At 39.0% G+C, this 13,957-nt stretch overlaps 1 protein-coding gene across 3 annotated transcripts in view; it reads right to left on the bottom strand.

Annotated features, from left to right (window-relative positions):
- BEND6 (BEN domain containing 6) overlaps nt 1-13,957 on the bottom strand; it is a 54,824-nt gene that overhangs the window by 18,200 nt on the left and 22,667 nt on the right. For 2 of the 3 annotated variants that reach the window (XM_024576635.4, XM_045184882.2), the window contains exons 2-4: nt 11,401-11,432; nt 10,931-11,147; nt 7,903-8,080 (exon numbers count right to left, since the gene is read on the bottom strand). In XM_024576635.4, coding sequence (XP_024432403.2) covers nt 7,903-8,080; nt 10,931-11,050 — 298 coding nt within the window. In that variant the 5' untranslated portion in view covers nt 11,051-11,147; nt 11,401-11,432. The remainder of the gene's footprint in view (nt 1-7,902; nt 8,081-10,930; nt 11,148-11,400; nt 11,433-13,957) is intronic. The other variant, XM_024576634.4, reaches the window with a different exon arrangement.

The following is a 13,957-nucleotide window of genomic DNA, read 5'->3' as shown; positions in this document are numbered from 1 at the left end:
AGTATGTTCTTAATTGATTTTGCCCATTATTCTTTCAGGTTAACTTTAGAGTAATTATTATCAAATTACCAAAAACCAACCGAAAAATTACTGGTATTTTGATGGGATTTCCATTCAATCTAGTAGTTATTTGAGATGAACTGGCATCTTTGCTTCTCATGTTGGAATGAGACATATCTCTCCATTTATTTGGGTTTGTATTATTTCTCCATGAGTTTTTAATTTTTCTTCATAGATCCCACACATTTCTTGTTAAAATAATTAGTAGATATTGTGTAACCATTTGCAATTAATATGAGATTTTTCATTCTTGAAGGAAAATAACTGACCATTTTTCTCTACATATAAGGAAGTTACTGATTACTGATTTCAAAAAAAAATGGTGGCTACTGTATTTGGACCATCTATTATATACTAGGCATTTGCTATTTTTTAAATAAAATAAGGCTTTTAATGAAAAACAGTAGTCTTCTGCCCTAACACTGACACCCCGATTACCACCCCTAGAAGCCACTACCTCCAACCCATTTAACTGTTTCTTCTGGTAGTTACCTTCCTAGTCTTAAATAATAATACACACATAACTATTTATTGAGTTTTTCAAATTCACACAATTATCTATGACTTGCAGCTATGTAATATAACAGTGCATCTCCTTTCAGTTTCTCCCCCAGCCACATAGAAACACACACACACGTTACTCACTTGAAAACATATGCACAATCTTTACCTTTTCCATCATCCCAGAATAGTGGTTACACAATTGTTAGTTTAATAAATATTGTGCTTCCATTATTTTAGTGCTATAAATATTATTCACAATTCCTTTCCTTTAAAAGAAGATTTTTTCCCCTAGAATTGATAATAATCTCACTTTGTTAGTTTGCTTTTAAAATTTTTTTTCTCTTACGTAATCTCTACACCGCCTACCAAAGGTGTAAAATTCCTTTCAGTATGTTTTGATACATTGCGTTATTTATCAATTTCACATTTTTCTTGAAGATATCTCTGCAGGGCCTTCCATACCTGTCTACAGTCTGGACTAGCTCCATCCAGGCTACCTGCCGTCCTGGACCTTCCCCCACTATCATTCTGTAGCTTCTCCTGGACGTTCCCCTGAATCGAACCACCTGTTTCCTGAATACCGTTTTTCTCTGTTCACTCTCCATTTTGGAGGAGACATCCTCATTAGCTTTTGAAAAAGAAAGCATGGTAAGTGCATATTGAGAGGTTGTAAGTGTGAGAATATTGCTTTACCCTCATGAATCGTTGATAATATCACTGGGTATAGAAATCTAGGTTTAAATCATTTCTCTTCAGAATTTTGAAGGCATTGCTCAATTACCTTGGAGCTTCTGGTGTTGCTGGTGGAAAGTCCAATGCCATTCTGGTTTCAAATTCTTAGCATGTGACATGCTTTTCATCTCTGAAAGCTTTTCAGTCTTCCCTTTATTTCTGGTGTTCTGACATTTCACAATAGTATGCTCTGAATAGGCCTTTCTGCTTTTTGTGGTATCTTTTAATTTAGAAATTTGTATTCTTCAGTTCCAGAAATTCACTGTTTAATTTTAAAAATAACTTCCTCTTCTCTTTTCTCTCTTTTAGGACCTCTTGTCTTTGGAGTTTCTACCTCCTGGACTAATTCACTATTTTCCCAAATCTTTTCTATCTTATTTTCCTTTGTCTTCTTGCTCCAATATCTACAATATTTTTTTAGATTTAACTTGCAGACATTTTATGGAATTTCTAGGTTTCCCCTATCACCTTGTTCTTTAATTTTCCCTTCTTAAACTACCCTGTTCTTGCTTCATGAGAATTTCTTCTGCTCCCTGCATTTTCTGTTTCCTTTGACCTTATTTTTCTCTTTGTTTGTTCTTATCTTCGTGTTCCACGTTAGAGGATTTTGTCACATAATCAGGCCCCTTCCCTCTGCTGTGCCCAGTTCCCTTAAGTCCACAGCTCTGGTTCAACCTGTCCTGAGAAAAACAGCCTGTCTTCTGCTGTGGTGAAGATGGGTAGTTGCAGGCTCCATGGGAAGAATGTGTAACTTTGTGGTCCAAAGCGTCTTTGCATAGGTTTTGCAAAGACTCCTCCAGTTTTCACACTTTGGGCGCTATCGCAATCCATTTCATAGCACAATTCCTAACCCTTCCGCAGCTGTGGTGAGTGATTTGGCTTACTTCTTTTTAATTTCTTGGCCTCTATCTTCTCCCCACCCCCATCATGGACATTGAGTTTTCAGATTTCTCCAGACCTAGTCAGTCACTGTTCATTAATCTGCTTTTCAGCTTCTAAAATTTTATTGGCCTCTTTTATCCACTGTGGTCTTCTCTTGGGTGTTCTTGGCCCTTGTTGCGCTTTCATGTATTTGAAGTTTATTTTTGGTGGGGATTCAAGAGAAAAGGGAGACTCACACTTATTTGAGTGTTCTGTTATATTTAAATGACCTGGGAAAAATGTAATTGATTTTTTATTCCTTGTTTTAAAAAAGATTTTATTTATTTACTTTTAGAAAGAGGGAAAGAGAGGGAGAAGCCGAGGGAGAGAAACATTGAGTGGTTGTCTCTCGCAGGCCTCCTCCAGCTGGGGACCTGGCCTGCTTTCAGTTGGTGTGGTGACGCCCAACCCACTGAGTCACGCCAGTCGGGCAGGTTTTTGATTCTTGACTGAAATCTCGTTAGTTACAGAAGTTGAGTTTTTTGTAGATGCTTTGTTTTTCCTAGGTATATGTTCATTTTCTATAAATAACGACAATTTAAAACCCTTCTATAAATAGGGATGTAACTGTTTTCCTTTTATATCTTATTCTGAGGATCAGTTGTAGCCCACAAGGTATATTTCAAATGCTTAACACACACAGGTTTGCCATTCTGAATCTCTAGACAGACATACATATTCTGCTACTTTTCTTAGTTATTAGGCTTCGAAAAACTGAGACAGCCCTGACCCTTAGTTCAAAGAATTATTAGGAACATTACTAAGTAAGAGATAAATAATTAAGTAAGATAAATAAATAATTAACCACTCTCTGCACTATTCTCTCAGACCCCTTTCTCATTTGGATTATCCATGAAATTTCAACTTTCTGGTACCTTCCTCGTTCCCAATTGTGGCTTCATAAGGTGGCCTACTAAGGCTATGTCATTTAAATTTGTAAAATACTCTCTCTCAAATCCCGACTCTTCTTTCCTTCCCCTATTTTTTTTTCATAGCACTTATCACTAGCTAACATTTTACATAATTTAATTATTATTTTTTTCACATTTTTGAGTGTTCTACCCCACTAGAATGTAAGCTCAGTGAGAACAAGAATCTTGGTTTTGTTCGCTGGATTCTCCTCGGTACTCAGAGCAGTGCCTGACATGTAGTGGGACTTCATACCTAGCTATAGAATGAATGAATGCATGCGTGAACACTGCAGGGGCAGCTGGCAGTTCCTGACGTTTCCTCTTGTCCAAAGTCCAGCCAATAGAAAACTTTACTACTTAGTTTCTAGGGGTACATTCTAGTATGCATGTATAGAGGGCAGACAGTAGTAAGTAAGTAATACATTATACAGAGTTGTAAGTGCCAGAGAGGAACCAAAGCAGGGGATGGGGCTACAAAACAGTGAGAGGAAAGAGGTTGAAATTTTAGATGGAGAGGGGAGGTCAGGGAAAAGTCAAATTTAGAGTGAAGATTTGAAGTAAATGAGAGTACAGACCACGTGCACATCTGGGGAAACAACACTCCAGGCCAAGGGAATGGCCATCACAAAGACACTGAAGTCAGACCGTGTCTGATGTCTTCCAGGAAAAGCAAGGGTGGCCGGATTACTGAGAAAAGGGGAGAGAGTGGCAGACAATTAGGCCAAAGAGGTAAGTGGGAAGGAGGTGGCCAGATCATTCAAGGATTCAAAGACCTTAGAAATAACTCCTGTTTTCCCACGGAGTGAGGTGAAAATGCACTGAAGGGGTCTGAGGAGAGGAGGGGCAGGAACTGACTGATGTTTAGGAGGATCATTCTTGCTGCTGTGTTGACAACAGACAACAGAGGAGCAAGAGCAGAAGTAGGGACACCAGCTAGGAAGTTGCCATAATAATCTAGAGAGAGTGGTGGCTTGGGCCAGAGGGGCAGTAGTCAGGGTGGTCAAAAGGACTGTATTCCAGGAATGTTTTGAATGTAAAGCTAGGAGGATTTACCGATGGACTGAGTGTAAGGTGTAAAAGAAAGATAGAAATACAAAAGAGCATCATGGTTTTTGGCTTGAGAAACTGGAATAATGTAATTAGCACCAAACAAGATGAAGAATGAGAGGAACAAGTTGAGGGAGAAGGACAGGAATGTGACTTGGGACGTGTAAGTGTGGATGACGACAAGTCACGTCAAGTGTGCGGTTGGATGATGAGCCTAAAGGTAAAGGGAGAAGTCCAGGCTGGAGATAGGAAGCTGAGAATCATAGCTTATGGGTGGATTTTAACACCATACGATTGGACAGGATCACCTATGGAGTGAATGCAGATAAAAAGGAGAAAAAGGGGCCTGGGGCTTCATCAAATATTTGGAGGGTAGATGATAAAAGGAATCAGTCAAATAGTCGACTGAGATGGAAAGATCAGCAGTATAGAAAGAAAAACGATGAATGTGGTGTCCCAGAACCCAAATAAAGAAACTTTTTCAAGAAAGGAGAGGTGGCCAAATGTATCAAATGCTGGTAACAGGGCGCTTAAGATGACCATTGAGAAATGACCTTTGGGATTAGCAGTACCGAATGCTGTGGGTTGGAATGTGTCCCACCCAGAAGACGGGTTGGAGTCCTAACCCGAGTACCTCAGACTGTGACCTTATTTGGAGATAGAGTCTTTACAGATGTAATCGAGGTAAAATGAGGTCATTAGAGTGGGTCCTAATGTGATACGACTGGTGTCCTATAAAAAGGGGTAAGTGTGGATGCAGAGAGACAAGCACACAGGGACAACCCCATGAGACGACTGGCATTATTCGGCCTCAAGTCACAGAAAGACCAGAAGCTGGGAGAGAGGCCCGAATAGATACTTCAGCAGTGCCCTTCGAGGGAGCACGGCCCAGCTGGCATCTTGATTTCAAACTCTGTTCTCCAAAACTGAGAGAAAAATAAAGAAATTTCTATTGTTTAAGCTGCCCCGTGTATAGTGCTTTGCCACTGCAGCCATTGCAAACTAATACAGGGAGGTACTTGGTGGTGACCATAAGAAAAGAAATTATGATGGAACGATAAGGACCTAACTGAGGTGGGACCCAGAAGAATAAATGGGGAAGACGGAACACAATGTGTAGAATCAAGTCATTTAAGGAGTCTTCCTTTAAAGGGAAGGGCAGAAATAGGGCGGAAGGCCGAGAAGCAAATGGCCTGAAAGACGGTTTTTCTTTTTCATGGGAGAAATAATAGTTTGTCTGATGCCAATGAGGATTATTCATTAGAGAAGGAAAACTTGATCGTGCAGGAGAGAGCAGGGGGAAACTCTGGGGCCATATCCTTGCTCAGGTGAAAGAGGATGGGAACGGATGCAGAGATGGAGATGCTGCCTTTGGCAGGGTAAGAGAGGAGGTCACTCATGAATGACAGGAGAGAAAGTGGAGCTGCAGGCCCGAGTGCAGAGAGACGACAGTCTCTTCACATCCTCCCCTTTCTCAATGAAGTAGGAAGCAAAGTCATCTAGTGAGAGTGAGAATAAGGGAGGAGACGTGGGAAGTTGGCAGGTGCGGAGAAGATGAAATGGCAATCCCGCAGCGTGGGAGAGAGGAGGAACTGGTCCTCCTAAGTGAATCTTTTCACACTGTTGAAACGGATTTGCTACTCTTTGATTTGAATTTTCTCATCTATATTTATAACAAAAATTGGCCTATAATGTTTTGGGTGGTGTTTATATATCAAGTTCTGGTGTCAGTAAAAGCAGAGACAATAATAATAACTACCATTACTGTGCACCTATCATGCCCCGTACACTGGGGATTTCTTTCAATTATCTCACTTAATCCTCATAACAACAAGAAAAAGATATATTACCCCCTATTTTACAGATGAGGAAATGGAAGCTGGGCCTGAAGGGATGCAAAGTGACGCGGCCAAAGTTGCAGAGCTGGTAAGCAGAGCTGGGGTTCAAAGCAAGGTCTGTAAGTCCAAAATCAATACTTTTCACCAGCAATTTATATTAACTTTATGTTTATAAAGCTTTTTTATCTTACTCTTAAGTTTTGGAACAAATTAGCAGGTTATATGAACATGAGAAGTGTCTATTTTTTTCATAGATTTTAAAATCTTTTTTTCAAAGATTTTATTCATTTATTTTTAGAGAGATGGGAAGGGAGGGAGAAAAAGAGGAAGAGAAGCACTGCCTCTTGCACACCCCCAACTGGGGATCTGGCCTGCAACACAGGCATGTGCTCTGACTGGGATTCGAACCAATGACTTTTCACTTCGCAGGTCAGTGCTCAATCCACAGAGCCACACCAGTTACGGATTTTTTTTTTTTTTTTAAATCACAAAATCCTCACCAGGGAAAGCCATCTGTTATGAAAATGCAATATTTCAAGTTGAAAAAGTAAAGAGATAATGGCTTGTTTTAAACATCGTATAACCATTCACATGTGGCTGTTTCTACTTAAAACTATGAAGGCTTCAATTTAATAAATATTCTGAGGAAAGCCCGTGACCATTACTCTACTACTCTCACTCATCACCACGTTCTGCCTCACCATTCCTGCCTCTACAAATATCGTAGAAGTGTCCTGCTTATTTCCAGCGCCATCGCCCCCGGCTAGGCTGCCATCACGTTAGTCCCGATGACTGTGACACCGTGCAAGTTCCTCCCCACTTTCTTCTGTCGCTGGTGCTCACTCTGTACACAGTAGTCAGGGAGCTTTATTTCAAAAACGTTCTGTCTATTTACTGTGTACAACAGCATGCTGCCCAACGCGGAATATAATTGCCAGCTATTCAGCTGTGTAAAATAGTGCATGGTGCTTAACTACAAATGGGAAACATAATTTCTGAAAAATAAACACTTAAACACAACAGAGGATCCTTCTGAAAGGCACTGTGCCAAGTGGTTTTTAATTCGCTTATACGTGATCTTTCTCCTTAATAAATCTTCAACAAATGTGATTATTTTCCCAAACCATTCCTCCCAACTCCAAAGCTGCCACTTAATATATGGACTCTTTAATTCTAGCAGTTCTATAATGAAGCAATTTTCAACCGATTGCAAACGGTACACTGGTATGCCACAAGAATTTTAAAACATGCAACAACTGACTATTTAGTCAGGGGCACTGGCCTCTTTCCCCTGAGACTGTCCAGTAAAAAAAATGACAACAGCCAACACAACAATAGTGGTTGGTGTGAATAAATCAAAATTATACCTATTTTTTGTCAGATAGGCAAAAATTACATTTTTTAGTGTGCTTCAGAGGTTTAGTAATTAGTTTACATGTGCCATGAGATGAAAAAGGTTGAAAATCGCTGCTGGAATGAATGAGAACAGGCCTCATTTCCTAGTGTTTTCCTTAGCAAAGGGGATTGATTAAGATAAATACATCATGAACGCCTTAACATATGTGTTTTGTTTTACTAATCTTTTCTCTCCAGGGCCTACCAGTGAGTGGTGTATATATTAAATGCTCAATAAATGTCTGTTGAAGGTTGTTAAATGGACACAATTTATGGTATTTTGTAGGAATAATTAAAAACTTTCTAAGCAATAAACTAGCAGCTTCAATAAGTGCTTCCATATTAAATTATGTAATCACAGATTTTCTTAAAATGTGATTTCTTTTTCCCTCTGAGGTCTTGATTTTTTCACTCTTGACAGCTTATTTGCAGTATTTTCCACTCATAATGTATTTTCCCTTTCATGTAAAGATGTCAATTTTCTCAAAGTTTACCTTGAAGCATGACCAAAGACTGTCGAAGTCGACTGTTTTCTTTCCGGATGTTTGTTAGTTTTTGTTTCAGGTTTTTTATTTTTGTGCACAATTCCTCCTTTGACAATTCTTCTAAAGGCTCTTCATCCTCACTGGAGCTCTCGCCAGGCAGAAAGGCATTTCCCGAAAATGGGTCTCTCTAAAATACAAGGCAGGTATAATAAAGGAAGCTTCAGAGTGACTTTAGTGACTCATCCTACATCCTGCATGCTGAAGGGCCCTACACATTCCTGCTCTCCCAGGCACTTCCTGTCCAAGAGAGGAGCTGGGCTCTAACGAATGATCTGGCCTTGGCTTTGTCTTCCACTGTCCAGGGGACTCAGAAGAAGGGAAGAACATCAACGTTTTATGCACATATGTCTTGAAGATCAGAAATCAGGATTCTAACTTTCTGCCTACCTTCAGTAAGAAAAATAAAGTAGAATAATAGTGTAACAGAGTAGAATTGACAAGATTCTACCATTCAAATCTTTGTAAGTCATCCTCATCCCCATTTCTCCCCTACTTCTCATTCACAGCCTCTCTGTTGCCATGAAGACAATTTTGGGGTTTGCTGCATCAGAAAAAGGAGAGACAAGATTCACTCAGAAAAAAGCATTCGTGTTTGCCTTTGAGTTTTAAATAGTTCTGAAGGTCAATAGCAAGACAATAGTCTGAGCACACATGCACTTGAGTTGTAAAACCCAGGCTTCATTGAAACAGAAAAGAATTTTCTCCAATTACCCAGCTGTCATTTATATATATCCAAACCTGAAAAAGTGGAGCATGGAGTGGAACTGATAAAGATCCAAAGCTAGACGCTTGGAGTAGAGAGTTTTTTAAAAAATATGCTTCATAGTAGAAGAGATAAAGGCATGAATACAGAAAGTTCCTGCTGCACAGGAAGGGAAAAGGCATCCCAATGCCAGGAGGAGGCGCCTAGGGAATCAATAACTGGAGTGTCAGGACATCGGATTCAATTGTCTTCGATCTTCCTGCCAATGGCCTCCTGGGAGAAGGAAGACAGATATAGGGGTAGGGACATATGATCTAAACATCCAGATAAATAAGGGGCGATTCTAGAGCAGCAGGGCTGGCCCCTTGCTTCTCAGTCCGCTATAAACTCCCCGAAGAAGTTCTGTGTTCAGCATAGCATCAGGGCAACACCGTACCTCTCTGGGCCGTAGATTAGAAATGGCCAAAAGTGGTGCTTGGACAAGCAGACCTGAGACAGCATCCAGATTTCCCAGAGCTCATGCAGAGCAGCTAGAGATTCCAAATGGTCCCAGTGTCCTGGTCAGGAAATAGGTAAGTGCGGGGGGAACTGGTGAAACAGAAATAGTTCAGTACGTACACAGAGAGGCCACAGGGCGCCAGAACCTTACAGAACACAGCGACGGGTGCCAGGATGGCAAACTTCGGTAGCAAGTGCCAAAAGAACCCCCAAAGAACCTAGGAGGCCTGCCTGTAACTCAACAAAGACAGTACTGGACACCTAGGAACCGGGCAGCAAAGCTGAACCTGGAGGAAAACCAGCACCCCTGCCAGAGGCTGGGGTATGTAGATTTCTAAGACTTGCTTGGTTCACTTCCCAGGGAAAAAAGTAGAAAGTGGGGAAGGCTAAGAATCTAGGACCCGAAGAGGCTTAAATCCTGAAGTGACTGAAATTATATTAATGGTTCAAAGGAACTTTTCAAAACCAGAACATTCTGGTCATTCGCTGTGAATGGACAAGTTTAGCTTTTTTTTCTTTTCTTCCTTATCAAGCAGGGAAGGAGAATCGAAAGCCAAATGAGACCAATTTTAGGTCTCAATTACAATTGAAAAACAATTACATTTTTTATAATACAATTACATTACAATTTTAGGAAATACAATTTTAGGAAATACAATTATATTATTTATAAAATAAGGAGTGAGGTTAAATGCATACATGTACCAATTTTTAAAGGTTTTTATTACTCAACATGTTTTATTTTTAATTTAGCTCTCTGACTCTGTGCTTGTGCCTTCAATCAAAAAAAGCCACTTGATCCCGCCCTGGACACATTCCGCACACACAGGACCAGCAGAGGCACTGCGGACACACTGTCTCGTTTTAGACAATCTGCCCAGAACCTTAGGTCTCACGGCATACACTCTTTCCTTCTGATCTGCCTGGGCACACTCCAGGTGTGGATTCTGGTGCTTCCCAGCCTTCTTGGTGAAAAGGTAAATAATTCTATTTTCCCAGACAGCCTAGTTTTGTTAGAGGCTATATTACAGAATACAGCCTAATACAGTATGTCAAGTGCTGGACCATTCTGAATGCCTCTAGACACATCTATGAAAGATTAAAAATATTTTAAACCATGAGAATGTATAGCATATAATTTAAAAATTAATTGAGCATACATGCACATAAAACACTATATGTATTACAGAGACATATGTAAATATGTATCTGTAGACAAACTAAAAGACAAACAGAGATATAGAATATATACATTGATATGTTGTTCAAGGCCATAGGAGGAGAATGGGAGTAAGAATTCAGCTCAAAAAGGAATTAATGAATAACTAAAAGTAGGAAAGATGCCCTGACCAAACCAGTGATGAAGATGGGCTACAAAAGGTAGTTAAAAAAAGAGAAAAGAAAGAAAGGAAAAAGAAAACAGTAAATGTTCAAGAAGAGGTATTTCAATTTCTCTAGTGTATTTTGAAAGGAAAAAATATTTTCTGATGGTTTTCTGATCTTTAATTTTGCAGAACATCAAGGAAAGTTTAAACAATGGCATAGTGGGCCATTCTTAAATGCAAGCAGGTAAAATGTCTTTTGAGTATGTTTCTAATTCAACTTGTTCAACATTAAAAAGAGAACATGCAATTTTATTCCCTGGTTGAATAAAAAAAATTAAAAGAAAAAGTAAGTTAATAGAACAGGGGAGAGTACTAGTAAACTATGAGAGAGGAGTTATGGAATTGTTGTAGAGCTAGATAGAAAATTCTAGCAAAGTAACAGAACACTGACCTGTCCTTTATCCATGTCACTGTTTGCATTCTCTGAATCCATGGTCTCTGTCCTTTTCCTCTTTCCTTTTCGAAGAGCTTGGGCATTGGTAACTTCATCTCTTTGCAAGATTGCCTGCATTTTATTGATTAGTTACCAAAAGTTTTCTGAAATTGTAGGAGGGAATGTCCATGTAGATGATGCTATTCCAGATGTAGCCCAGAAGTTAATGTTCTTCCTTAAAAACAAAAACAAAGAAAATGATATATATTTACAACTGTATGTTTCATAATGGCACTAGCCCCTCAAGTTAACTACTAATACTAGATGTTTCCTATCATTCTTTTTCCCACTGACCAGTTTAGTACACATTTGCATTTGATTCACATCTTTCAAATTCATCATCACCCTCATCATGATGTTTCCACGATGTGATGTGCAGTGAGTCGTCACTTGTAAAGTCAAATAGTTTAAAATTTTTTTATACTTACAAGTTTTTTCTTGTCAATCAGTTATGAGGAGTCTAAAAAACAAAGTAGAAATGTTATAAATTGATGCAAAAATATTACAGAGGACTGAAGTTATAAATCTGTAGGAAAAAGATATTAATAATAGCAGATCTCATTAGGACCAAAATATTCTGAGGTAGATAATAAATTATTCAGAAGTTTGTTTGTTTTTTTTCCCCTGAAAACTCAAAAGTTTTGAGAAGGAAAGTGTTCCTTTGCATAAACTTAGGAATTGTACCATAAACAATGGGGGGGAAATATCTTAAAGACAACACATTTTATAAAAAATTTAACGGATAATCATTTTTCAAAACCTGATAAAGCAGACGATAGTTCTTAGGTAGCATCAGGTTGAAATGACCAAATTTAAATTTTGCTACAGATGATGCAGCACATTTGGTCTTAGCATCCTTATTATTTGCATATATTGGTTTCTCTTCATGACAATATATTTAATTATAAATAATAAAACATTATAGAAGGGACTGAACTTAAAGAGACCTCAAGAAATATGAGGACTGTTGAGCAGAAGGTAACACATGCTCCTTATTAAATTACATTATGTAACTATATTGGAAAATATGGTCTTTTACCTATTTTAAGAGAAATTCATTATTCTCTACCCCAAGCATAAACAATACTTAAGATGGTTTTGCCAGAATTGTTTATTATGACTCTTTGAAAGTGTAGTAATGTTAGCTTTTCAAATACATATAAAGTATTTGAGCTAACACCTAGGACTGATTCACAAATATCAGAGATCTTACCTAGTATCAAGCTTTATTAGTAATTTCAAAGACACAAGCAACCAAGAGGCACAGGCAGAGCAAGGAGAGAACTAGGACTCCTACCGGATCACACGGGCTTCTAGGCCCTTCCTTCTCACACGATGTAGGTACTCCGTGGTCTAGAGTAGCAGGTGAGGCCTCTAAATGAGGTTTGGGGGTCACCTCACACCATGGGGAGTGTTTACGTTGTGACACATCACCATTTTATACCTCAGAGTCTAGGAATTTATAAATCCATACGTTCTAGGTAATTTTCTCTAGCAATCCTAAATCAGGAATAAACAATTAAGAGCATTCCATAAATGGAAATTCTACTTTTAGTAAATCTCATGTGTATCTACCCAAGACAAGGTCAACAAACATTTTCTGTAAAGGGTCAAATAGTAAATATTTTAGTCTTTGTGAGCCAAGAGGCAAAATCAAAGATATTATATAGGTACATAGCAAGAAAGAACAAATTTTCACACAATTTTTTATTTATAAAACTGAATATATACTAATAACAATTGAGTAAAATTTGTTTTGTAACACAAGTCTACTAATGGGAATGGAATTAAAAAATAACATCTTGTTTAATTGGGCTTCAAAGTGGTTTTCTACCACCAATATCAACTGCGGACGCTCATTGTTAATGCGGACCTGTAATGAGGTTTTTCTGTATTTCATCTTTGGAAATGTCTTGCACACTGGTCGGCACTGCCATTCACTATGAATCCATGGGCTTATAATTTTCCTACTGAGATAAAGTTCACATAGAATAAAATTCACCATTTTAGCTATTTCGAGTGTATGTTCAGTGGTTTTTTAGTATATTCACGATACTGGGCAACCATCATCAGGGAAGTCCATTCCTCCCAATACGAGCTTATAATTTTAACTGAATATATTCATCTCTTAGTAGACTTTTATAGAATTCTATTGAATTCTTTGGGTGTTTTCTAGTTAGTGTGCCATTACATTACAAAACCTCCAATTAGAAGCTTCACGGAATCTCCTCGATCGCGCAGTGAGTGTGTAGCCGCCTCAGCGACACTGCAGGTGCGGTTCCTGACCGCCGCACACACTGGACACACAACGCAGCGAGTCACACAAAGTGTTTGGGTTTTCTGGTGCGTATGATAGTTGTGTTTACACTATACTGCAGTATATTAAGTGCACAATAGCATTATGTCTAACTAACAGTGTACATACATTAGTTTAAAACTACTTTATTGCTAACAAATGGCTAACCATCCTCTCTTTTTTTGCTGGTGGAAGGTCTTGCTCCTGTGTCCACGGCTGCTGACTGAGCAGGGGGTGGCTGCTGAAGGCTGGGGTGGCTGTGGCAATTTCTTAAAGTAAGACACCAGGGAAGTTTGCTGCACTGTCTGATTCTTCCTTTCACAAATGACTTCTCTGTAGTATGTGACGCTGTTTGATAGCATTTTATCCACGCTAGAGCTTCTTTCAAAACTGGAGTCAATCCTCTCACACCCTGCTGCTGCTCTGTCAGCTAAGTTTACGTAACATTCTAAGTCCTTTGTTTTTATTTTGATGCACCTTCACCAGAAGTAGATTCCACCTCAAGAAACTACTATAAAGGACACATGGACAAAACCAAGGGGGAGGGTGGAGGCGGGGGGAGGGAGGTGGGTTTGGCTGGGGTGGGGTGGAGGGATGGGGAGAAAAGGCAGACAACTGTAATTGAATAACAATAAAAATTTAAAAAAAAAGAACCCACTTTCTTCGCTAATCCAGAAGAAGCAACTCTT

Source organism: Desmodus rotundus, chromosome 11, assembly GCF_022682495.2.
Source record: "Desmodus rotundus isolate HL8 chromosome 11, HLdesRot8A.1, whole genome shotgun sequence".
NCBI lineage: Eukaryota > Metazoa > Chordata > Mammalia > Chiroptera > Phyllostomidae > Desmodus > Desmodus rotundus.
Note: the sequence above shows the minus strand (reverse complement) of the source record. Positions and strands in the feature narration are given on the sequence as shown.